At 34.7% G+C, this 25,433-nt stretch overlaps 1 protein-coding gene across 1 annotated transcript in view; it reads right to left on the reverse strand.

Moving 5' to 3' along the window:
- LOC144441963 (inositol 1,4,5-trisphosphate-gated calcium channel ITPR1-like) overlaps positions 1–24,820 on the reverse strand; it is a 108,255-nt gene extending 83,435 nt beyond the window's left edge. The window contains exons 1-6 of the mRNA XM_078131234.1: positions 24,598–24,820; positions 5,119–5,189; positions 3,828–3,903; positions 1,395–1,443; positions 636–722; positions 51–128 (exon numbers count right to left, since the gene is read on the reverse strand). Of these exons, the coding sequence (XP_077987360.1) occupies positions 51–128; positions 636–722; positions 1,395–1,443; positions 3,828–3,903; positions 5,119–5,189; positions 24,598–24,680 (444 nt within the window). The 5' untranslated portion in view covers positions 24,681–24,820. The remainder of the gene's footprint in view (positions 1–50; positions 129–635; positions 723–1,394; positions 1,444–3,827; positions 3,904–5,118; positions 5,190–24,597) is intronic.
- Between the last annotated feature and the right edge of the window lie 613 nt (positions 24,821–25,433).

Below are 25,433 nucleotides of genomic sequence, written 5' to 3' on the forward strand. Positions count from 1 at the left end.
GCCCCCATCCTTACAATTTATCCTGGGGCCAACACTGCTATATTTCTTACCTGCATGTTACTGTACTCTGTCATTGAAGTATTAGTAGTACTGACATGAATGTATTTACCAGTAAACTGGTGTCTAAGCTGTAAATAGAATAAAAAACAATCAAAGTTATTACTCTCAGACTAGTAATTAAGTCTTTGGTTTACTAAGATAGATAGAAAGATAGACACAAACTAAAACTATTGTCGCAACATGTTGATACAACAGATAACATATTGAATATATATATTGGTTTAATTATAGTCTCATGAGGGTGGTGGCGCTCTGAAAACTAGTTCTCTAAACTTGCAGTGTACTGTTTTAGTACTTCCAATGTTTACACTATCATGATCACAGGGTGATTAGAATCATACAACAGAGGAACCGATTTACATGTATGCAAAGTATTTAAGCTTATCACTATAGTTACTGTATTTACTTGAGAAAAGGTTTGTTTGTTTGTCCTTGTGATAACTGTATTCATGAAAATTATATATTTTGATATGATCTTCTTTCGTCAAATACAAATGTACACATGAAGTATCAATTTGTAATTTGTACTATATAAAATATACAATTGTAAGTTATGAAAATTTTGAGATATTTACCTGAACAACCTGACCGTATTTGACAGGTTTTCCATGCTGTCTCCTCTGTTCTTGCTCATTATCATTGTGTTCTGCATCAGATGCAATCTGATATCAAAGAACATTAAGAAAAATTTGTTATGGTTTAACCCTTTCATGACTAGAGACAAGTTTTAAATAATATGGGGACCCAATTTATATGAACATTTTCATAATTACAATAATATTACTTTATTAGGAAGTAACATATCTTAAATTCCAGTCTAAAATGAGGTTGATATATGCCAAAAACTTACATAAAACAAGAATTTTGTCCAAACAATTTTGGCAGGAATGTTTTCAGTATTGAAGTGGTTAACAAGTCTATAGTTAAGACACATACTGCTGCATCATATAATAAACTTTCACGGACAGTTAAATTATTGATCCTAAAATAAGCAATAAACAGGTAATAAGCAACACGTATGACATGAGATATTTAACAATAATTCCTTCTGTTCTTGCGACTTGACAAAAATATGGGAAATATTGTCAGAAAATGTGACAATTTTATTCTATAACCATAATACTGACATTGGCATACAGATGGAAACGTGATGCCTATAAAAACTGTGTGACCATGTTGACTGCAAAGATGCACACACCATGTAGGTAAACTTAAATTGTTTGCAGGATAATTCTTAAAGGTTACACAACACAGTACTTGGAATTCAAGCTATTGTGTGATCCTACCGATGAAAAGTAACACAATTTTTTTTATAAATCTGTGTATGTACTCACCTTGAGTTGTGAGGCTTTGTTCTTCTTTCCTAGGTTATTTGGGTCTCCACTGAAAAAATGTTACAATTATAGTTAGCATCTACTGAGTAAAATCATTAATTACCAAATATTTGGTGAATCATAATGAAGAATTAATAAGTTCTTCATGAACAACATAAAAATGAAATTTTAAAAATAAAGAACAAAGTCTTCTACAAAGATAAAATGTACATTTGATACATGTATACTGAAATTCATAAAGAGGAACTTGAAAGGTTCAGAGGAGAATATAGACTGTATAAGAAACAGTTTGGTGGTACTCCTGGTATGCAGGAGGTGTGTACATGTCAGTGTGTTCTATAAGTTAATATGATGTGCCACTGTTTGTGACCCATAAAAAATTGGTGCATTCTCGCAAACCAGAGCTGTTATTTCTTCCACGACTATGAAATAATTGGCGACACATCTCTTGGATAGTGCTGTAAAAGAGGCTGACATGGTTTACGACGATGAAATTGTTGGTGTTCTCCTACACTTTATTACGTGATGACTTTCACAAAACCCTAATTTTTCATCATTTTGATTCACAACAACAGATTTTTCTGTGATTACAAGGCACATTGGTATTGCAATTTACAGAGTAGGATGTACTGGAGTACCACAAATAAACTGTATCATGCAGTCTACAGAAAATATTAAACAAAGATGTGTATGCACCAGAATTCAGGTTTAAGAGAAAGAGGAAAAGTGATTACCTGTAAGACTGTCTGTTGTAAGAAGGATAAAATATAAAGAAAGGATATATTCAAAGCAAGTGAAAGTTATCAAGATTTCTAGGTACATAGAATTGTTGGAGAATGATTCAACAAAATATAGTTCTATGTCATTTTGTCTTTCCTGAAAATAAGAGATCCAAGAGAGTACAAATACTGATACAACTTAGTTACGTACAAGTGTACAAATACAAAATGCCAACAATAAGGGATTTTATGTCTTGCTGCAGATCTCTCGAGATATGCAAATGTGCCTAGCAACAACGGTTGTCAAACATGTAAATCATAGTCAAGCTTTCGTCATGAGAACAATAATGTTGTTAAGTGTTTGACCCTTTCAGCTTGACCACTCCCCCCCCCCCTACATGATTTTTATATGGATGCAATGGCTCACGCGGTATCTCATGAGATCTGCCACGTGACAAAAAATGGCTTATTGTATACTAATGTGTTTTGTATTACAAATCTATAAATGTACAAATTTACAAAAATACCAGTGATTATACACTTGCCAAGTTGAATAAAAAATATGGATTATATACTGATCGTTCTACGTCGCGACAACATGTATCTATGACACGACAACACATGTCTACGTCACTGGTTCTGCCGTGTTTGAAAATATGAGTCAAACTGTTCAAAATTGCCATTATTTTCCCCGATTTTTGTTTGATATGACTGGCACTGGTATAATTATGTTATTCTCCAATATTTTTCTTCATTCAACTGGAAATTACTAGTGACCTAAGGGTTGTCACTACGAGTCACTAAAGGCCACTTAAGTCACTCATGTTTTCCTTGGCTGAACAAAGACAAATTTAGGGGAATAACATCTAATAATAGACTTATATACAAAGAGCCTTTTCAGTGTGTGCACCATCCTTGTGGAACACACGACCCTTTGATATTCGTAACACCAAGACTATTGACATGGGTTGAAGACACATCTTTTTAGACAGTATCTGATTTAATGGCTTGAGTTGTCAGTTTGTGTGTTTTATGTATCACTCTCACTGCAGGGAGAGTTGACTCTCTATTTTAATTGTATGATGCTCTTTAAATTTGTGAGTAATTTGTTTAAGCTACCAGAACCTGAATTTTTTCATTTTAATAGTCATCTTCTGAAATTTTATCTTTCGTATTTGAAAGAATTTCTGACCAGCAATTTTATACGTCATTTGTTATCATTTTTTTTTCTGAGACATTATCTCATTGGTAGTTCTTTATTTTTCTGTGTTTTCATTGCTGTTGTATTATTTTCATTTTTTTCAGTTTGTTGTACAATGCACTGAGGGTGTTTCTTGAAGAATTAAAAATAATATATATAAACTGGTTACTCTACTTACAACTGATGCAATGAAATAGATAAACTTCGGCTATTATAGTCATTCCAGTATAATTAAACACTTACACATAAACAATTCTCAGTTGCTAAGTCTGATTGATCATGAATGTAATCTTATTGGAAAGACATAATAGCATGATAGCCAAAACTAACTTGTTTTTAAATGAACAAAAATGTCAAAAATTAGAAAACTACAGTTTCATTGGCTGTTTCATATAATCAGAGTCTACATTTAAGTTTCACATATGTGGTAAAGATATGTCCATTCCTCTAAACAACATAACCCCAGCCCCACCCCACCCCCTTAAAATGAATAACAATAAAAAAAATACTTACTCGCTTGTTTCTTTGGCTTTGCGATACCTTTTCTGTGCTTTGTATCTGTTTTGAATACATACTTGAAATGAGGCAACTGTAGGGAGGATGAAAAGAACTCCATTACTATTACTGTATTACTAAATAAATTTACCATGTACCCACTGACCGAATTTGACATGCCATTCAGGGCTCAAAATTTAACAGTAGTCCTGTGTCCACAGACTTCCAGTTCTTGTCATGGGGCTACCATAATTTGTAGCTGGTAGCCCACTCAGACTACCACTGATATAGGATGGAACACAGGTACTCGAATCAATCTGCATGATTTTTTTTTTTGAAATATGTATGGTAAGTTACCATACATTTTTTTAAAAATCATACAGATCGATTCCGGTACCTGTGGGATGGAAGACTTAATGACATGAAAGTATTTTAATAATAACACACATATTTCTAATAGAGGAACTCTGTTTTCAGTTCTTGAATATAGGACTACTGGTCACTATCCTTGGGGTATCACTTTCAGAAAGTGGTAGCCCACTAGGATTACCAATGAAAAAAATTAATTTAAAGCCCTGCCATTGACAATGTGATACACAGCGGGGTTTTTTTTTTTTTGGCACACCTAAATTTGGCTTTCCTAATTCTTACTATGTTGTGACTGAAAAGAAAACGAAACATTTTATCATTTTGACTCACCCCTAAACCTAGCTCTGGAAATATATGCTACAGAATTTTGACACGTCTTCTACCCTTCATGTCGACATCACCCCATATTTCCAGAGCTACGTACCCTAAACCTAAAGTCGGCAAACCCCGTTTCGAGGCCATATGGCCAGTGGAAATGCATGCTGTGATTTTTATTGTCCAACACGTGTATGCACGGTTCGATGCATCATGTAAATATTTTTTTTTAGTTCATACAAGAAAGATGTTGTTCAAAATAATGTTACCTTTTCAAGACAACATTACTAAGTAAGGCATGTTTAAGTCACCTTCTACTCTCATGAGAAATTCTTTCTAAAATGCTGTGACGTCACTCAAATGTCGTCTGCACGGTCGATCTGCTATATAAAATTCAAATGAAAATTTTCAATTCATTATGTCACAAAGTATTTGACAAAAACTCTGAAATACAACCATAATGTAACTGAGCCAGATTCACTAATATCACGAAGTATTTTAGCATTTTGCATTGTCGTCGAGATCTTCCACTTTTTTTTTATCCCCCCCCCCCCCCCCCCTTGCCGGATTCCACAATCCACCATCTTCATTCTTCATGATCTTGCCTTTCCTTTGTTTTTCTTACCTTGTTGATTCGGTAGGTTGGGTTTATCTTTGTCTTGCTTTGGTGCCACATGGAGTGATGTGTGTGCACAACTGAAAGGGAATGAGAAGTGAATTAGCAAGCTTTCGTAACCTTTTTAAAAAATGTCCTAGCACAAAAGTACCATGTACAAACGTTGACCAGCAGCTCGTACAGACGACAAAAATCGGAGCGGAAGTTATACTGCCCTCTCTAGACAGAGAGAGACTTTTGACTTTGTTTTTTTTCGCTTTCTTTCTCTCTTGCCTACGTTGTTATTCTTATTTTTATTCTTGTCGTCGTTATGATTACTACAACCAGCAGGGACGTATAAACACATTAGATAGTTTCAATAAAAGAGTCGCGGAAATAGCGTAAAGTGTATTGAAGTTAATGCAGGAGGAAACCGGAGTACCCGGAAAAACCTGCGTTGTTCGGTAAGAGTCAAACTGAACGACACTCTTCTTACTTTAATAATTACAGCATGGTAAATTTTATTCAAACCTTGAATGGGTGAGTTCGAACCCACTCCACTGACAAACCCTATTGTCAGAATAAATACGCGAATCTGAGCCAATTTTCAGACTATTAAGCCTACCCCTTAAATAATGGTAGGGCCAAATGACAACATGCCGACCTTGGCCCCGGGACACCAGAGGCTTTGTATTTCTTTACTCAGTTTTTCTCAAATATGTCACCAGTACTTCTAAGTCTTGAGAACTTCAATACACTTTACGCTATTTCCGTGACGCAGCACATTCTTAGTGGAAATTTCGATTCAGCGACGAGTGCAAATATATGATACGCCATCTGTTGTTAGGACAACAACAAATTGAATACATAAACATACGTTGTACCTCTTTATTTGTCCAACAGCGGTTTTATGTACTTTCTGTGTGTCACTGCAGTGAATAGAGTACTGCTTTGCAATCTACCGTGTTCTATCGTAATAACAAACACCTGAATTGAAATCACTCTCTGAAGAATGGAGGTCTCATAATAGAGAACCTTTTCACCTTTGCAAGGGAAGGCTATGTTTTAATGTTGTCTATCTGTCTGTCTGTCCGTGTGTCTGTCTGTCTGTCTGTCTGTCTGTTATTATTATTATTATTAGACTTTATTTAAACTCGATAGACTGTTGAGCCAAAGGCTCTTCTCACACAGTGTCGATATAAAAATATACAATATATATAGTCTGTCTGTCTGTCTGTCTGTCTGTCTGTCTGGCTGGCTGGCTGGCTGGCTGGCTGGCTGGCTGGCTGGCTGGCCGTCTCTCTCTCTCTCTCTCTCTCTCTCTCTCTCTCTCTCTCTCTCTCTCTCTCTTTCTCTCTCTCTCAGTCTCTCTCTCTCTCTCTCTCTCTCTCTCTCTCTCTCTCTCTCTCTCTCTCTCTCTCTCTCTCTCTCTCTCTCTCTCTCTCTCTCTCTCTCTCTCTCTCTCTGACTGTCTCTATATGTCTCCCTGTCTGTCTGTGTCATCAGTTTCTCAAAAAACGTTGAGTTAAACCTCAGACGAAAGTTAATACACACATTCTTTTGGATAATGGCTGGAACTGATTAGGTTTCGATAAACAACCATGAGTATTAATGGTGTATTTGCATAAATGTATATTTTCGGTAATTTAGTATAAATTAGCATAAACATTAATGATCACAAAGTATATGTCTCCTTTACATAGATGTAGGTTAACTTTAATGAGTGGTTTGCATAATTTGGTATATGCGTTGACAATAACAACACACATGTCTACAAAGCTTTTTGGTGTCATTTATAACTGCAGTGACTCATTTGCACTATTAATGATTCCCGGTAAATGGGCACTATCTACAGAATACCAGCTTTGAACTGCAAATAATTTGGTGTATACATTGATTATAACAAAGACAACATGTCCAATAACGTCTGTTGATATATCTTTAGCCTTGATAAGTCATTACATGATTGATTGTTTGTGTAAATAGACAATATCTTAAGAATGTATGCTTCAAATTTCAATTAATTTTATACATCTATCGCGCGTGTCCTATAAAAAAATTTGAAATAAATTTTAGGTTTAATGAGTCATTTCCATAATTAATGATATCTATATATCGAATTAGGGATATTTCACATTCTGATAATGCAAGCAGACACTAATCGAAAGACTTGTGGGATTTTTTTTACTAGACATTCGGTTAAACGTTAAATTAACGTTTAGCCATAAACGTTGGCGACTGAGACTCCCTCTCTCTCCAATGTCTATAGTTGTTAGTCTATATCTGGCTAGTAGTAAAATAACAAAATACAATTTCCAGACGTTTTGCACCACTAGGCAACTAAGCCTACCAACAGCGTATGAGGATTGGGTATTTATTTGAATATTTAATTCATAAAACTATTTTACCATATATAGCTTTCTACTTGAAAAATAAATGAGAAAAAACATTGACCAAGTGTGTTTTTGTAACTCAATACATTGCAAAAAGCTATAAAAATGTGTCAAAAATTTGTCATTGCATATACAGACCGTTATATTATCAACACAGCCTAGGGTTTACATCTAGTTCTATCTAATTGCTTTCCTACACTACTTTGCAATTACAGGTTCTACTGAGTGCTACATACATATTGCATGACATGTCATAGGGGGTAGAGATAATGAGTGCTTTAACGTATAACATGTACGATCAATGAAAACAATTTCAATAACGGGCAAGAAAATCTGAGCTTATCTATTAAAATGTCATTTTTTAGAAAATATTGTAGACATTCATGACCCCTTCACAATCAAATCAATCCAACCCGCTGTGTTGATCCTCTGTTGCTAAGCAACGAAAATTGGTAATTATGTTCTCATCTTCTTCATGCATTGAGTAGGACAGCATAGTGAGAAGAATGAAGGAAAATGAACGTCTCTACGGCTAACCTTTCCAGTCTTTCATTTCCATGGAAACATATAAGATAGTAGTAATCTCATGGTGGAATATATACAAAATCTAAGGAAGCGAGACACTTTATAGTGACAGACTACAGGGAGTTGTAATCTCGTCTTCAGGTGAATAATAAATGTATCTCTATACCACAAAAGATAACGATGAAGTAACATCTTAGAGAACTCTGTATTATACACTCTATGTATTGCGTTTGATATTATATAATAATACACCTACCCCAGGGACACATATTTTGTATCATATCCTACCCTGGGAATTTTATTTTCCAAATGCTTCTCTCCGAATATATAATCTAATTTAAAAAATAGTGGAAGTCCATTAAAGAAAAGACAATTGTACATGTGCACAAACTTAATTCGCGATTTAAATTCATCAGTGCACGTAATTCTGGAAAAGTGATTTCTTTTTTTCAAATTATGGCATGATTCTTAATTTGTAACGTGAGAGAGAGAAAGATAGAGGGACAGAGACAGAGACAGAGACAGTGTCTCTGTGAGACAGATAGAAATAGAGACAGACAGAGACAGACAGAGACAGGCCAGAGATAGAGGGAAGGGAGAGAGGGAGAGAGCGGGCTTGGTTGGTTGGTTTGATTTGGTTGGTTGATTGGTTGACTATTGATCGAGGTTAACGTTATTTCGATGTTTTCATGTATACAAAAAGGAATGCGTGAATCAAATAAACTAGCACCGTACTTCGATTTATTTTATTTGGACTTACAGACTTATAGACTTATAGAAATTTGAATCATAAATTTTACAAAATTTAATGAAGTTTTCAAATTGAACGTTACAGTGTTTTTTTTCTGTACAATGTTATTTACATGTCATCAGTCATGTGCTAGATACATAAATACACATGTAGCAGTGTTATCAATATGTCTGTACTTTAATTTGTATTCTCTGTGAAGATGTGAAGACCTTATCTCGTGAAATATAATATTTTTCTACTGTACTCAATTCTTACAGGTGCACAAGCTGACTGTACATTTTGAGGTGTAATTTTTTACTGCATAATCAAAACGTACTTGCAGTTTTCTAATTACTGAGTGTACAAGCTGAGTTTACACGTGTTTGGATGTAGTTTATGCTGCATATACTCGCAGTATTGTTCTTACTGGAGCACACTTAGACACCATTTACAAGTGACTGAACGCAGATCTGGGATTAAGATATCACCATAAACGATAGGATGACATAATTTATCATGCATATCAAAAATGTTCAAGAAATCCCTCCTATGCAATCAACTGATTTAACACCACCAGAAGACAATTGATTGTATTGTAATGTCATATAAAGCATACACCAACATTAAAATCATTTTGAAATAGTTTAATCGAGGTTATTATGTAAGTATTTTCACTTGAGTGAAAATCTTATAAACTCAGCTTGTGCCACTTTACCAAATACTTGCAATTGATAAACTCAACCCTTGTATTAAGATATAACTTATAAAAGATCCGATGACGTAATTTATTATGCGTACAAAAATGTCGAGAAAATACATTCACTGTTCTAACATTGCATGAAGACATTTGTAATATATCAAATAAGCCTTGGCATAGACATTAACATTATATTATAGTAATTTAAGCAAGGTTTTTTTTTTTAAAAGGTCTTTAAAACCCTTCTTGTGTCACTTTAACTAAGTTTGATGTAACTAAAAGATAGTGAATAAAAATGACTTCAGTTTGGTTGAAATGTCATCATCATAAGAAAATAATCAAATTATGATTTTGTTAATTTAATTGTATATCTGTAACTTATTCTAATCTAGTCTGTTCTCTATTATATTCACAAATCATGGTTATATAATTAAGCATAACTATTTTATGCCAATTCCCATAGATATAGATGATTCATTCTGCTTTAAGGCAGTAAATTTGCTGGCACCCCAGTAAACGACTTTGCTTTGATAGATGACAATATGATTTAAATATTTGAATATTTATTTTTAAAATGGAATAAAAATATAGATATGTATGACACACTTCTGAAACCACACTTCTAAATGGAAACATCGTTACGACATTTTCATGAATCGGCGGCTGTAACAAAACAACCAGACATTTCCAAAAACAATGGCCCTGACAAAACAACCTGACATTTCCATGAATTGGCTCTGACAAAACTACCAGACATTTCCAAAAATTTGACCTTAACAAAACAGCCAGACATTTCCATAAATTGGCTCTAACAAAACAACCAGACATTTCCATAAATCGACTCTAACAAAACAACCAGACATTTCCATAAATTGGCTCTGATAAATATATGTCAATACAGGCAATTTGCATATATTGACACCAATGCATCAAAATCAAAGCTTGCTTTATACAGTTTGGACAATGATTTTCCTAGTACGTATAACAAATGGTCTAGATGTCAAATAGTAAGCATGTTTAACTATCACTTGACAAAACTCCAACCTGATATTCAGGCATAACACATAAATGCTTCGTTGACACCATAGACCCTCCACTGGTCTATGATGACACAAGTAGTGTATCATAATGCAAAATAAAATGTCGAGGAATTCCCTATCATCACCAGTCCTGATAACACCAGAATACGATTTTTAAATTAATGCCATCGAAGGCAAGCATCGATAATACCATTACGTTGTTCCAAGAATTCAAGGCGTGAATTAGCCCCTTTAAATTTCGAGGTTCCGTGTAAATATTTTCACCAACGAGTAAAATACTTGCACATCATTTAAGAAACCAAAGCTGAGAACAGCTTTGTGATAGAAAGTGCTAAAAATCTTAAATTCAAATGAATAGTGAGACCACTTTTTTGTATCACTGGTCGTTTGCGATGGTTTCCGCCCGCATTTGCACGTTACGAGAATCCCTCAATTAGACGTGAGGGATTCGTAACAGGTAGGCTGTGTGCCGTGTTTTCCGTTGTCATAAACAATAGTGAGGTAGTTGTGTCTACCCATGGACCCTCAACCAACGTTGGTGGAGGGTTTATGGTCTACCGTATTGTTTATCATACACATGTACGTCCTAGCATTCCACACATTAGTCGGTGCAACTCTCCAGAGTCGACTTACTGGATTTTTACCACGCCTATAGTATTTGATTTTGGATATAGCTACCAGAGTTCTGCATAGCACTACTGTGTTCAGTGCAATGGGGTCACCAGAACTCAAGCTAGCTAGGAGGAGTATTCTTTCAGTTATTCTGAAGAAGTGGCTTTCACAAATGTAGATCTACTATTTACAGTTACTATACGTCAGTTACATAAGCGAGTGTCAGTTCTACAACATTCTCCTTATCGTCCATGTGTTATGTATTGTTCGTCCTTTGGTATGCAAAGCAATGCAAATCCGATCGAGGTATAACAATCCCTTTTGTAGTAAACAACAACCATTGTTTGCAAACAAAGAAAGAGAGACTTTTTGTACTCGGTGCGAAAGAAAGAAACCTGTGGCGATCTATAAAGCGTCTGATCCTAACAGCTTACACGTTGACATGAATTGGGGGCAATTAATCTATTAATTAAATCATTGTAGATAAAGATTTATCTGTGTCTTATTAGATGAATGACCCAATAAAAGTGGTAAACCATATTACACCAATCAGGTCAGAACTGATGTATTAGTCCGAGCAGGATTGTTTGAATACCCTCCCAGAGTGTTCAGGCTTAATAAAATAATTGTGTCGTTCCGATTACACTCAGTTTTAGAATAGGTGGGGTAGGTAGTTCTTTTTTTTCATGTGTGAGAGTCTACTTCAGGTAGTGATGTTTTCTGTTGTTTTCCAAATGGTCTCTGTGTTATCGGTTTCTTGCTATCAGATGTACAGCCATCACAGATTGGAAGAACAGTTTTATATTGTCTTTTCTAAGTTGATGTCAGTTTCCACTATTTCTGGCAATTTTATTATTTTTTTCTCGAATATGCAACAAAAACGTTTAGGATCTGCAGTGAAAAACTAGGTGGGGTCGGGTAATCGTAACAAAACTATTTCTAGGCCTGATATAATCAGGCAATTGCAAAGAACTATCTTTTTTTGATCTGACACTGAAATTAACACGAAAATGATTATGCAATATAATCAGAGGATTAACTTAGTCATATAACATAATTTAAGAATAACTAATGATATGGTTTGATATATTTCAAGATTAGTAATCATTTCGAAATCAGGAAACGCATATCATCAAATTTCAAAAATGATACTACGATTTGTTAATATTAATGTTATCTCTTAGAGAAATGCTTGTAAGGTTCTTATTAACATATTTGATGAATAAATGTGTAATCCATTGTGTGTTGAAGATGAGGTACAATTTTTATTAATTTGTTTGTCCTCTTGATGGAGAGAGCTCAGAAAAAGAGTATACGAATGTAGAAAACCTGTCTGTTTACATATTTTCGAGGTTTATGAACAATCGAAATCCAGTTGTCATAAGAATCTGTGCAAGAGATATATATTCTGTTTTTTAAAAAGAACTTACATTCTACAATACATTGAATAAGTATAGAAGGTTTCCTATTGCTAATTTTGCATTATACTAATTGAATTCCGTTATATGTCTTACACTGTATTTCATGTATGTGTTTCACCTTTGACCTCAGACGCCTTTCCGACTCTTTTTGAAATTGTACACAGGATCAGTGGCCTGAAGTACGTATTAATTCGCTATTATTGCAATGAAGTCCATCTGCGTATCGTTAATAGCCAGGGTTGGACTACAACGTATTTCTGAGAATATGTTGTCAACCCAGACTAATAACGACAGTTACACATATCTCCATTGCAATAACGAGACGTCTTGAGAAGAACCAAGTTATAGAAACGTAATTATACGTTCAGACAAGTGACGGTAACGGTAGATTTGGGTCTGGTGTTCATTACGTAAATGTAATTGAACAGCAATTTAAAACTATCCCAACAGCAAATACGTATTACGTTTAGAACAATGGTAACAAAAGGGTACAGAATAAAAGGGTATCTTTGAATACTGTTAGGTCTGATTGGTTGACCTTGGGTGAATGAAAAACACCAAAGTGTACTGTGTTGATGGAATTGTTCGTACAACACCAAAGTACAGTGTTGGTGTGTACAACAACAAAGTTTTGTGGTGGTGTGTACAACATCAAAGTGTACTGTGTTGGTCTGTACAGCACCAAAGTGTGCTGTGTCTGTATAGCACCAAATGTACCGTGTTGCTCTGTACAACACCAAATTGTGCTGTGTTGGTCTGTATAACACCAATGTGTACTGTGTTGGTCTGTACAGCACCAAAGTGTGCTGTGTAATTAGTCTGTATAGCACCAAAATGTAGTGTTGGTCTGTACAATACCAAAGTGTACTGTGTAATTAGTCTGTAAAGCACTATCTTGCATCACTGAATGTACACGTATGAATGGTGGACACAAACATTTTCTCTGCGAATTTCTTTATTTTAAAGTTACTTTCCTTCTAACTTTAAAGCTTTCCTAATTTATTTGGCAATGCTGTTCAAGGTATTTATTTTATGATGGTGGTGGTGGTGATGATGATGATGATGATGATGATGATGATGATGATGATGATGGTGATGGTGATGGTGATGGTGATGATGGTGGTGGTGGTGGTGGTGGTGGTGGTGGTGATTTCTCGCATAATTGTCCACAATCAAATTGCCATTCCCCTATTTAGATTATTTTGACTAGATGGGCAAATGTAGATGACATTTGACAGTACATGTATTGAATACAATGCATTGCAGTCAATCGTTAAGACCTTTCCAATGTCATCATGTTAGTCCATACTAAAGTACAGTATTATAAAGCAATAAATTAATTCACTACAGCAAAACAAATTGGATTACGGAAGGCAGCCATGTAAACAATGAACACTAAAATCATTATCAAATTTCACTTTGCCGAACGTGTCTGTTGCAAATTGTCTAAATTAATCGAATATCCAGTTTACTGAAGCGTGACAATAGGTGTGTAATTGAGTCAACTGATTGCTAATTGTACACTGATAAAGTCAATTAGTCTAGTCAAGTTTGTATTAACTAGTTATTATTATGTTATTATATCACAGCCTTTGATTTCAATGTATGTTTACTCTAATATAATGGTGCATTCAGGTGGTACATCATCTGCATCTAGTCTAAATGAAAATGTACAGGTAGAGATAAAACAGGCACTAACCGTTTTGTGTTCACTGGCTCTGTTTCATACAACCACGCACAAACAAATTGCAATAACAAAATGCATATGCTACACTAAAATAGCGGGATCACAATTTTTTGATACATTTTGTCTAATATGAAATAAATGATTTAAAGTACTGCTATAAATACAGACACGCGGGTGCCAATGTTTTGATGTCTGCACTTGATGTCTGCATCATGGTAGCACTTTAGTTCATTTCATTTAGACACAATGTCGCACTCAGTCAATTTTGCTATCTTGAAGTGCAGTATGTTCAGTTTCTTATTGCGTGGCTGTATCAAACACAGCCAGTGAACACTATCATGAAACAGGTTGTAGATTTGCAATTTAAATATAAAATAAAATTAACACATAAAGTACATGAAATATGGCATTATTGAAATGCATATTTGTAAAATGATAGCTTGTTCATACTTATACACGTTATACAAGCTCAAAGGTGAAGGTCATATTTTGATATTAGTTGATGGGTCAAATATATGATAAAGATATTTCGCGGTAAACAGTAAAATGATGAAGTTGAGAAATCATTAGTGTGACAAGACTCTAGAATCATAACTCTACCATACCTATCGGACCAGATAAATAATTGCACTGGGGTTTTATTTTTTAATTAGTAATATTACGCACAAATACGGATTCAATCTTATCCGCCAAAGGGCACAGATGTCTTTATTAAAATGTAGTATTGTGCAAATCTACGCAGCGATCGATGAAAAAAGATATATCTCGTGTTTTCTGATCGCCATAATTACCTGTGTCTTGATTCGAGCCGGTGATAAAAACTCACTTTAGCAATTTACGAAATGTACTGACGTTTTTAAAATCACGCTGGATGCTCAATGCGATATAAAAACCAGTCATGCACGTAATTGTGTAGAAAACATGTCGGTACGACATTCAACTGTATAGCGACAAAAGTGCTTCTGTGAGAGCTATTGCACGTAAAAAGTTCTTTTACTCTAATAACAGTTGTCGTTATGACAACGACATTAACATTGTTTGAACATTGTTATCCTGTATGTACATTAACCTGCTTATATTTCACCAAATAAAAAACAGAATTACTTCATTCATGTATGTTTCCACATATCCTTTATTAAAAGTGATATGTTTTTATGGTTAATTTTGTATGCATCACATGTTTGTTAACATACAGGTTAGACCTGATATACAATCGCAGTGAAGCGAAAGGTGTAGAGTTCTCGACTCTCCATAAGTGTTCTCTATTTACAGACATGCCCTCAATACATGGTACATGACACCGTTCACATCATTTAATGAGAACGTATTATTCTTTTTCTCCAATTTTGGTTGAACTATATGTGTTAGTAACACATTTCAAGTTTCGAATTAAAGCAAAGAACAATTCCTGTGTGGTAGGTGATATTATGTGGATGAGTGTGTATTCATTTATATTTATATATTTGTTAATTTACTAATATTTACATTTCTGCTACTCTGTATTCCCCAAATCGACAAGCATGCACATTTAACCCTTTCAATTTTCCCATGGACGCCATTTTCTATTAACTTAAAGCTCCACACTTAAGAAATTGTTGTTGTTCGGACCAACCCTTTCTTCATAAGAATTGTTTGCATGTCAATTGATTCGCTGGTACTTTCGTTTTCTAGTTTTGTCAACTTGATGTCTTATTACAATGGCCTGATGTGGAGATGAACTATTACAAAAGGAAACTTGAAGGAGGCAGTCAGCTAAGAAGAAAATTACCATGACATTTATTGAACTTGCAAACTGAGAAGAGATTCTTGAAAACTAGCCCCTTAAGACAGAACATTTCTGAAGGACAGTAATTGCTGGGATTTGCTATCTGATATTTACATTTGAAAATTCTCTGTCTGTGTTAACGATATGGAGTAAGCACAAATCCTCTGTTACCAGGGCAACCAGTGCCGTGATTCCAACTTCTCAACTGAACCATGTTGTTAACTCATCCAGCAGACAATATCAGAGATTGAGCAAAACATTAGTAATACTGTGTTGATTGAATTTCTGTTCAAGCCTTGATATTCTCAGTTGCAGAACAGAGTAATGATTATAGATACCTAAGTTGTAAATGTGATGTCAATTTCACAAAATGTGATGTCAATTTCACAAAATGTGATGTCATTTTCACAAAATATTATGTCATTTTCACAAAATGTGATGTCAATTTCACAAAATATTATGTCATTTTCACAAAATGTGATGTCAATTTTCACAAATGTGATGTCGATTTCACAAATGTGATGTCGATTTCATCCTCATTGTGTATTCCATATAATTCATACCATTGATACAAAACATGTTGAGTGTTGATTTGATATGTCTACATGTAATCGATGCATGTTATTCACCGTGACCTACTTCCAATGTGGTAATGATCACATCTTTATAATAATAAAAACAGGTGTACATTGAATACAGTGCACAGATATTACAACACTGAACCTTTACAAACACGGTACATATATGTATTCAGCAAGGAGAGTTAGTGACATAGAACACCCCCATGGTAGTAGGGTTAGACTCAATATCTTTAACCAAGGCCATGTCTTGATATTCCTGATCACGATGACTCGAGGTTTGTGGTAGTTAAGGTTTACATGCACTATGCAAGGCAGTCTAAATTTGATTAAGAAACTTACCAATAGTTTGCTATTTCTTGGAAATTTCAGAAATCGTCAATGAACTTTTTAAAGATCAGTTAAGAATAATAAGGAATGCCTTATCTTTTCTAGTTGTTTTATCTCATATAGATTTTACAGTGTCATTGTAGTCAGACTTGTAAATTAAATGTTACATGCCATTTAATATAATTTACATTATCAAGATTGAAAAGGGATAAGCCTTTGCGAATGTGCGTGAACACGTCACTCGCTTAATCTTGATTTTCTTCTTTTTCTTGAAAAACAGCGATTATCTTTCTCCTTTGAATGCATTTACTATTATATGAATACATATTTTCTAATACGAACAGCTTATGATATAAAGGCACCTACACAGTCACACATAACACTTATTCAAATTGACAATCTTTTTTGAAATGTATTATTCTCGACATTAGATCAAACTAACCAATACTTCTGATATTTGCATCGGTCTTCCAATTCGTTGTGTCAAAGTTCAGAAGTATACATCAACTATACAGGTTTGGCATTTGATTTACAACTCATTCGTAATATTGTACACCCTCAATAGTAAGCAATCAAGTGTGGGTAAAATGTACGTGTGTCGTACAATAATCTAACCTGTGGGTCCGCACCCTAAAATCAGCGCCCCTAACGCGATCACGATTTCAACTTATTACTTTACTGCTTATAGATAAAATGGACCTCTTATTGACATGTACAATGTCTAATTATTGGTGTTTTAACAATTTTCGAAAAATAATACTCCAGTTACAGTTAGTGCAGGCTTAAAATAAATCATAACTGTATTAATAATATCCCTTTATGGCTATAACGCACTTGATAGCATTACTATTTAAAATCTTATTAAATCGCTTACATTTGTCCACAGTTTCAAAGACAGGGACATTGAAAAGAGATTCCATTTACTTGTACATTTCCTGTGTGATTTATACCACAGTATATAAGCACTGATTTACAACGATTCACAATAAATGTCGTTACAGTATGAATTGTAACTTAGATAGGGAGTTCTGTATTGGTCGACCTGCATTGCCTAAGGGGTGACATACCCGAAATTCAATTCCATCTAATTATAATGTTATTAGTTCTGTACCAAACTAATGAACATCACATCGGTCGTCTTACAATTTGTGTTGGTTTAATTATAATTATTTTTGATAAAAAATTTATTGAAATCTCAGTCACTTCATTGTAATCTCGTGTAATACACTGAACTGTGTAATTCTAATAAAATTGTATATATTTCACTGATGTGTTCATTCTTTGGGTCTATATAATTGCAAAGAAAAGGAAAATCCCTTGAATAAAAAAAAAGTAATTAGAGGTATGTGTTATTATTGCATGTAGAAAGTAATGACTGTTCATAGTTGGAGTGTACGTATACTGACAGTATTTAATCAGATTCAGATGTGGAGAAATGAAACTGCGGTGTATCAGAAAACAAACATTGAAAGGATTTCTTTAACACTCTGACGTTGCATGACTTCTATTCACGATCGCCATGATTTAATATGCCGGTAACGACGTCAATTTTGACACATATTGTACTCGTGGTGTAAAAATAGTAATTTTTTTGTAACACATTAACAGATTTACAGACATTTGTTACGTCGTAAAGTTGACATATATTGCTGATGAGGATGTTGCATACTTACTACCAAACTAGGATGACCATACACTTTCAATCAGGCGACACTGTTTTTTATGTCACACCCAAACAAAATATAGAGACACAGGGCACACGCGTGTGAAATGCTACATTTTACTTACATCTTACTGTGAGTTTTGTGTATGAATCTTTCTTGTTTCATCCAACAGTGGTGTTCATTTGTGTTCACAGTGAGATAAAATGCATCATTGTATGTGCGCTATCAGTGACTGTATTTTGCTTTGTGTCATTTGTAAAAAGAGATGTTGCGTAATTTGTAACAAAAACGCTGTGTGAGATGTAAAAAACAAACTCTAGTTTGGTAGTATATTAGGCAAAATACATACCAGTGTTAAACGTACAGAATTAGCTATAAAATGAATATCAGTGCACACCAGTGTATTTTACCGAATACTTACTGAGATGTGACAAAGAGAAAGAACGAGTTTAAACAATTCGAACCGTACGGACAAGTATACATTGCGAAAAATCGACAGGGTCCTTGCATTCACTCAAATTATAAAATACGTTTAAGAAGCCTATGTGGCGATTTTTGCTATGATAGATATCAACTAGTCCAGTGCACACAAGTCAAAAAAGAACACCTGACGAATCGTGTACTAACCTGCCTAACGTGACCTTATCACGTCTAAAGGTCGCTATCATTGGAATGCGGTGGGAGACTTCGTGTGTACATTACCTGAGAGACCCCCCCCCCCCTTGTCTCAGTAGTAACGGATATTTCAACTACTCGAGTTTCTAGTTTATTCTAGAACACTAAAGTCACGCAAATTTGACATTTCTTTTTTTCTTATGTTTTCTATGAGACTATGTCTGCATACTATTTGAATAACGTGATTCTGTCCTCAAAATATTTCTGTCACCGATTTTGACAAGTCATGTGATTCTGTCCTTCACAAAGTAATTCACCGATTTTGACAAAAGGCAAGTATTGCCATACAACGGTTTATTTGTTTTTCTCATTGAATGTTTGTTGTGGCATCGGATAAAAGGGCATTCACGGATTTTCTGTAGCTGGTCTTTCAAACGTGTTTCCTCGCATTTAGTTGTATCTAGGTCACGTTAACTTCAAGTCGGAAGAAGTGAGTCATATATAGTTAGTTCAACATAGTTTTTTCTCTAGCCCTAAAGTTTGCTTCTTAGTTAAATGACTCACATATTGAGGAGAGATACATTAAAACCTCAAATAACACACCATGTTAGTTTCCATGCCAACGACATCATGAGAATTACGCATGCGCATATAAGTATTGTCATTATATAGCATGGAGGGACCAAGTTGTTCCTCGAGATCTTCAATATGTCTCGTACTCTTAGCTATTATAGAAGGAATTTTAAAACTAGTTTTCGCGCTTGAAATCTTTGAAAAATTGCCTCCACCGGCTTTGTTGAAGTAAAAAAAAAAGAAATACTTGTTGCTCACCATTGTCTGCAGCTGAGAAGGTATCAATCCCTTTGTTTTTATCAGTTCCTCTATGATTTGGGGTAGTTTTTTACAAAACAAAAATATTCTCATACGAAACAATTATTTTGCTAACATTTTAATGAAGACACTAACTTTGACGACCACCAAGAGCTAATAAGGAGCTGAGTCGACTTCGACTTTATTTTAGTTTTAAAGGTGTAACTTACGTTATTACATCGGTCCTCGAAATTACATCATTTTAATCGCTAATCGTTTATAACACACTAATTATTATGGATTCAAATTCGTCATCTTCAAAAGCATCAAAATAAAACGTCGACCAGTTCCAGCATCGTGTGGTCGTCAGTTGAAAGATGTACTCCTGCAACGGGGACGTTTTTTTTAAACTGTTTGTTCGATATAATAACTTAGTAATAATCGTAATAACCGTACAGACAGAGTATTGAATCAAAAGTGGATATACGTATTTGTGTACTCTGTACACTTAGTAGGATGAAATATATCCAATTGAATTGATTTTGGGGTCCGCACCCCAAAAAATCAGCGCCCGAATAAATCAAGATTTCAAAGTGTTAATTTACTACTTATAGATAAAATATACATCTAATTAACAGGTACAATGTCTATTTACTGATATTATAACAATTTTAAGTCAATATATTGTTGATTGACCGAAAAATAATACTCAGTTACAGGTACAGGTTTCAAAATACAACAGATTTATTCAATTTATAAGATGCAGTACTTAGAAGATGTAAAATACCACGTGATATTTTGTGTCGTTTACACACCGCAATTAACTCTTTATCTTCCATAATAGGTATGTTCTCTTAATTCTACGTGTAAATATAAATAAACAGTGTAGTGTAACATGGGGAAACAAAAACACAAACAAACAAACGAAGTCAAGTGCATTACGTAATGCAAGGTAAACGTTTTCCCGTTTGGAGAGGGGAAAATAAATCGCATTATACATGTTACCCACCTAACTCACGTCATACCTGTTACTCACCTAAGTAATTCAAGGGCGGTTTTTTTTATTTTCATATTTCAAAGGAGCTTTTTTTAAAAAGGTTTTGTTAAGATATAAATGAATTATTCGTAATGTTGTAAACCCTAAACAGTATTGAATCACCTGCGGGTAAATGTATTATTCAGATTTACTAATATAATATTGATGTATAAATGTACTTGTATCATCTTTTTCATTTTTTAATTATTTACGTTCGTCTCCCGTTAATTTTTTCTATTCGTTGTTTTTATCTGTTTATTTTAGTCAGCTTGTTTATTTAAATTAGTCTTCTGCGACACTATCAGAAATTCGGAAACCATGCATTGTTTGTAAGTTAAATATAAATTTACCATTAATTTCGTATTATTATCGGGTTTTTTTGAAGTAGCAATTTTAATTCACGTTTCTTAACCCATGTATTACGAAAAACATTCTTTTCAGGTCGATTTCTTTTCGGATCGATAAATTTCCCATTAATTTCACATTATTAGCGGGTATTTTTATTTAAGTTTCTTTTAAAGTCTTTTCTCTATTACGGACAACTTTCTTTTCGAATCGGTGAAATTTATCCCCGAGAAATCAGTGTAAGGAAATCTATTTGTGTAGTGGCATTTGCTTACAGTGTTATACTAACCTAATCTTGCCAGCATCTTATGAACCTTATATGTAACTCACAAATTACGACGAAGCTCATCACAGTAAAAATATCTACGGGTTACCCTAACAACGGTTTACCGTGCTACATTCAAATGTCAAATTATGCTATAATAGTACATGTTACCTTTTACATAATAACCGACTCTTTCAGATTTAGCTTTTGCCCCCAGATGGTTTAGCTATAACATGCAAATTAGCACATGCAATGTATTGCTACAATCTTTAAAAAACAAAAACAAAAATGATTTTTTAAAATCCAATTGTCGTAAAAGGAGAGAATTGGAGCAAAGTAGACTGAACGTTCGCATAGTGTTGTCGTAAAAGGGGAGAATTGAAACAATGTAGTTTGAATATTTGCATATTGTCGTAAAAGGGTAGATTTGGAACAGTGTACTCTGTACTCTGTAATAGCATAGTGTTGTCATAAAATGGTAGAGCTGACTCTGTAATCGCATAGTGTTGTCGTAAATGGTAGAGCTGAGTTGACTAAGTTTGTACTCGCAACTTTGTGGGATTTGCTTGAAAAGAAAATTTAACTCATGCCATCAACTCACAGCTTATGTACAATAAAAAGCGCTTCAAAATATAGGAATAATCAAGAAGTCAAACAAAATATTAATAATTTTGAAGCTTAAATTCTCATTCAATAACCTAGTATTGTCAATAGATCGTGCAATAAGAAGTCTAACTCGTTATAAAATTTAGTCAAATTTGACATTGGGTTGGTAATGGTAATCAGACGAAAAATTGCAAAACAAGTGTAAGGTGATTCATGTTAACATGAATGACGTCGACGGGAGTAACTAGAGCAAAGCAAATCGAGGCAGCGTCCCTAGGCAACGAAGTGGCGTTGCATGACATGGGGCCCCAAGATAGTTTGGCATTAAGGAACTTTGACCTTTGACCCATAAACAAGCGTTATGTCGACGGCAATCTTTACAATCTTGACTTGTGGAAATTTGTTTTATTTGGATAACAAGCTATGGGTTGAATAGTTGTCAAAAATGATGAATTTCTCGATTGTGTTTACTTGTTTCAGGTGTCAATGAATAGAACAAACAAACAAACGTCTTAGTATAATATTGAGTTCGCACATTTTTTTTTCATTTGGCGAACAGTTATGTTTTCACACAGTTTGCATATTCTATGTGGACGACTACCAATGAAAAAGACTAAACATCTAATGAACATTTCATCAAAGGTGACACATATTCAACGTTAACTTTCTTGGCGGGTTTTGACGCAGCTGAAAATTGGTAGCTGACGACGAATTCGAACAGACCCACAGCTGCTAATCTTCATTCATTTCTCTGTATGTCGTTCCGAAATTCAACAACAAAATCGATCATAGATAAAAAGCTAAAGATTTTGTGAATGTGTTAAAAGTGATCGAGCAGACGACAAAATCTGCTCCAAAATTAACAAAATTTACGTAGCTTCACTTAGTGAGTGAGGAAAAAACGGAGAACGTTCTTACCGTATAATCAAGACATTTGAAAAATTTGTATTGAGCTTTATCAAGGTTTATCAACTGAACAGTTAGATTTATATATCAGCTTCATTTTGATTTTTTAGTTCGTCAGCATTTTGCACAGTTCGTCCAGTGAATTATAAACCGTGGGGTTCTCATAATGGCGTTCTATTCTATATGAACAAACGTACGTTTGATTTGATAAATGGGGGTGAGAAGTGTACACTAGGTCACAAAAAAAAGCAATGCAAGGAATATCACCTTCTTTCGTTGCCTACACCTGTTTTATAAATGTAGTCGTCCAAACAGAAGGGTGTTTTTAAAAATGAAGGCATCGGTCAATTTTGGGTCAAAATAAGGCTAAATATTCTATTTGAGAAGCGTTTTAGTGAACTTGACAAAATTTGTTTACAGGGTTACCACACCGGTATAGTTACTAGCTAATTGGATATACGTATAATTTGATTGTCAAGCAGAGACCACTTGACTGGAAGAATTCCGATGCTAATTGTGACGATGCACTGGCGATATCTGTAGAGAGGTCGCTCGGGGATATTGGCACTCAGCCATATCCGTTATTTGTCATTTTGATTCAAGTCTTTCGGCCGCAGTGTCACATGATAAAGACGATTTCAACGGGGTTTTAAAATGCGGTGACTGTGATCACTCACAAGCCCCCTTTTCCCCCTGAACCACACAGGGTGGTGCACGGTGAAAGATTTCAAAGATAAACGAAGTTTGATTTCTAAATGACTTGTAATAGAACAATTGAAGATTCGTGTACTATGGATGTCAACATCATCTTAAGACTTCAACCGATCGATGTCTTCTTGAAATTGTGACGTCAGTCGGGTCAGGGTCTCCAATCGAACACGGTGTGTCCTATATTTTGTCAGGTCACTTCATGGAGGAGAGCTACGTATGGAATTATTATAACCGAATCAATGTTTACATGAAGTGTAGCATATATTAATAGTACGTTCGATACCAGTAGAGAGATTACCATGAGAAATTTCCTTCTCTCACACGTGCGAAGTCAGTTCAAATTTACGAGTTTACAGTTCGACCCTTAGAAGGTGCTTATTTTTTTTCTTTAGCACAAAGCCTTTGCTGATAATAGCGTCTAGCTAGGTAACGTCACATGTTATAAGCGAGCGACGTGTGTACTTTACAGAATAACTTTCATATAATTGCGAACTACATTAACCCATAGAGTTCTGTGATCTATATTTTATGGTTTCCGCAACAGTCGATAATGGGTTTGTTGTATCAACGTAACACAGTGACTTTTGTGTTCAAGTTCTGTACAGTCACGTCTTTCAGACGAGTGTTGAGACTTTAATATAATCCTAAATCACCATCAACCATTACCAGGATAAATAACAGATAACACGACTTCCTGATTATTTGTAATCGCATATGTAGTGCAACCTGTCGAATCATTACAAGAAATTCTACCGGAAATAGTCCAAACTTACCTTGACAGTTGACTGAACACGTAGCCGTACACTTCTTCGGAATAGAGACTTATTAAGTCTCCGACACTCAACGCTTCGGCCATTCTGTCGGGTTTTTACTCCCGATGATACTATTTCTGGCGTGTCTTATATCCCGAAACCTCTTTTAAACGCGTTGATCGAGAAAAAAATCAGTGAAAATCGAAAGTAAAATCCGTACAGGTAACGTCTACCTTTGAAAGAGTTTACATAGCATCTCCTAGGGAATGGCTGTTGCTTTCACAGTGCTCATGAAATATCTATTGTTATGCAAATCAAATATCTTGTGTTATGCAAATCAGTAGAAAAGATCTCCATTTTAAAAGAAATCTGAACGATCGACTGTTGTTGGCGTGGTTTCACCTGTACTGTGTACTGAAGCATGATAGGGACATACCATTCTATGTCGGGTATTAAAACGCGACTCGGTATTGGTGATTGTCTCTTGTTCATTACTGAATGATCACAATTGCATAGACGTGTAAACTTTCGGCTCGAACTCTTAACTGTTGTATGTATGTATGTATGTATGTATGTATGTATGTATGTATGTATGTATGTATGTATGCATGCATGTATGCATGTATGTATGCATGCATGTATGCATGCATGTATGAATGTATGTAGGTATGTATGTAGGTATGTAGGTAGGTAGGTAGGTAGGTATAATTTATATGCGAAATCGCATGTCTTATCTCGAAATCATGTATATACCCATTGGGTTGCGACACAAGATTTCAGCCTGTTGTAGTACATGTCGCCGTTAACGTTGGAGTATTGTAATGATGTCATGAATGTTCACGTTTTCTTATACTTTT

The sequence above is a fragment of the Glandiceps talaboti genome, chromosome 11 (genome assembly GCF_964340395.1).
Source record: "Glandiceps talaboti chromosome 11, keGlaTala1.1, whole genome shotgun sequence".
In the NCBI taxonomy this organism is placed as follows: domain Eukaryota; kingdom Metazoa; phylum Hemichordata; class Enteropneusta; family Spengelidae; genus Glandiceps; species Glandiceps talaboti.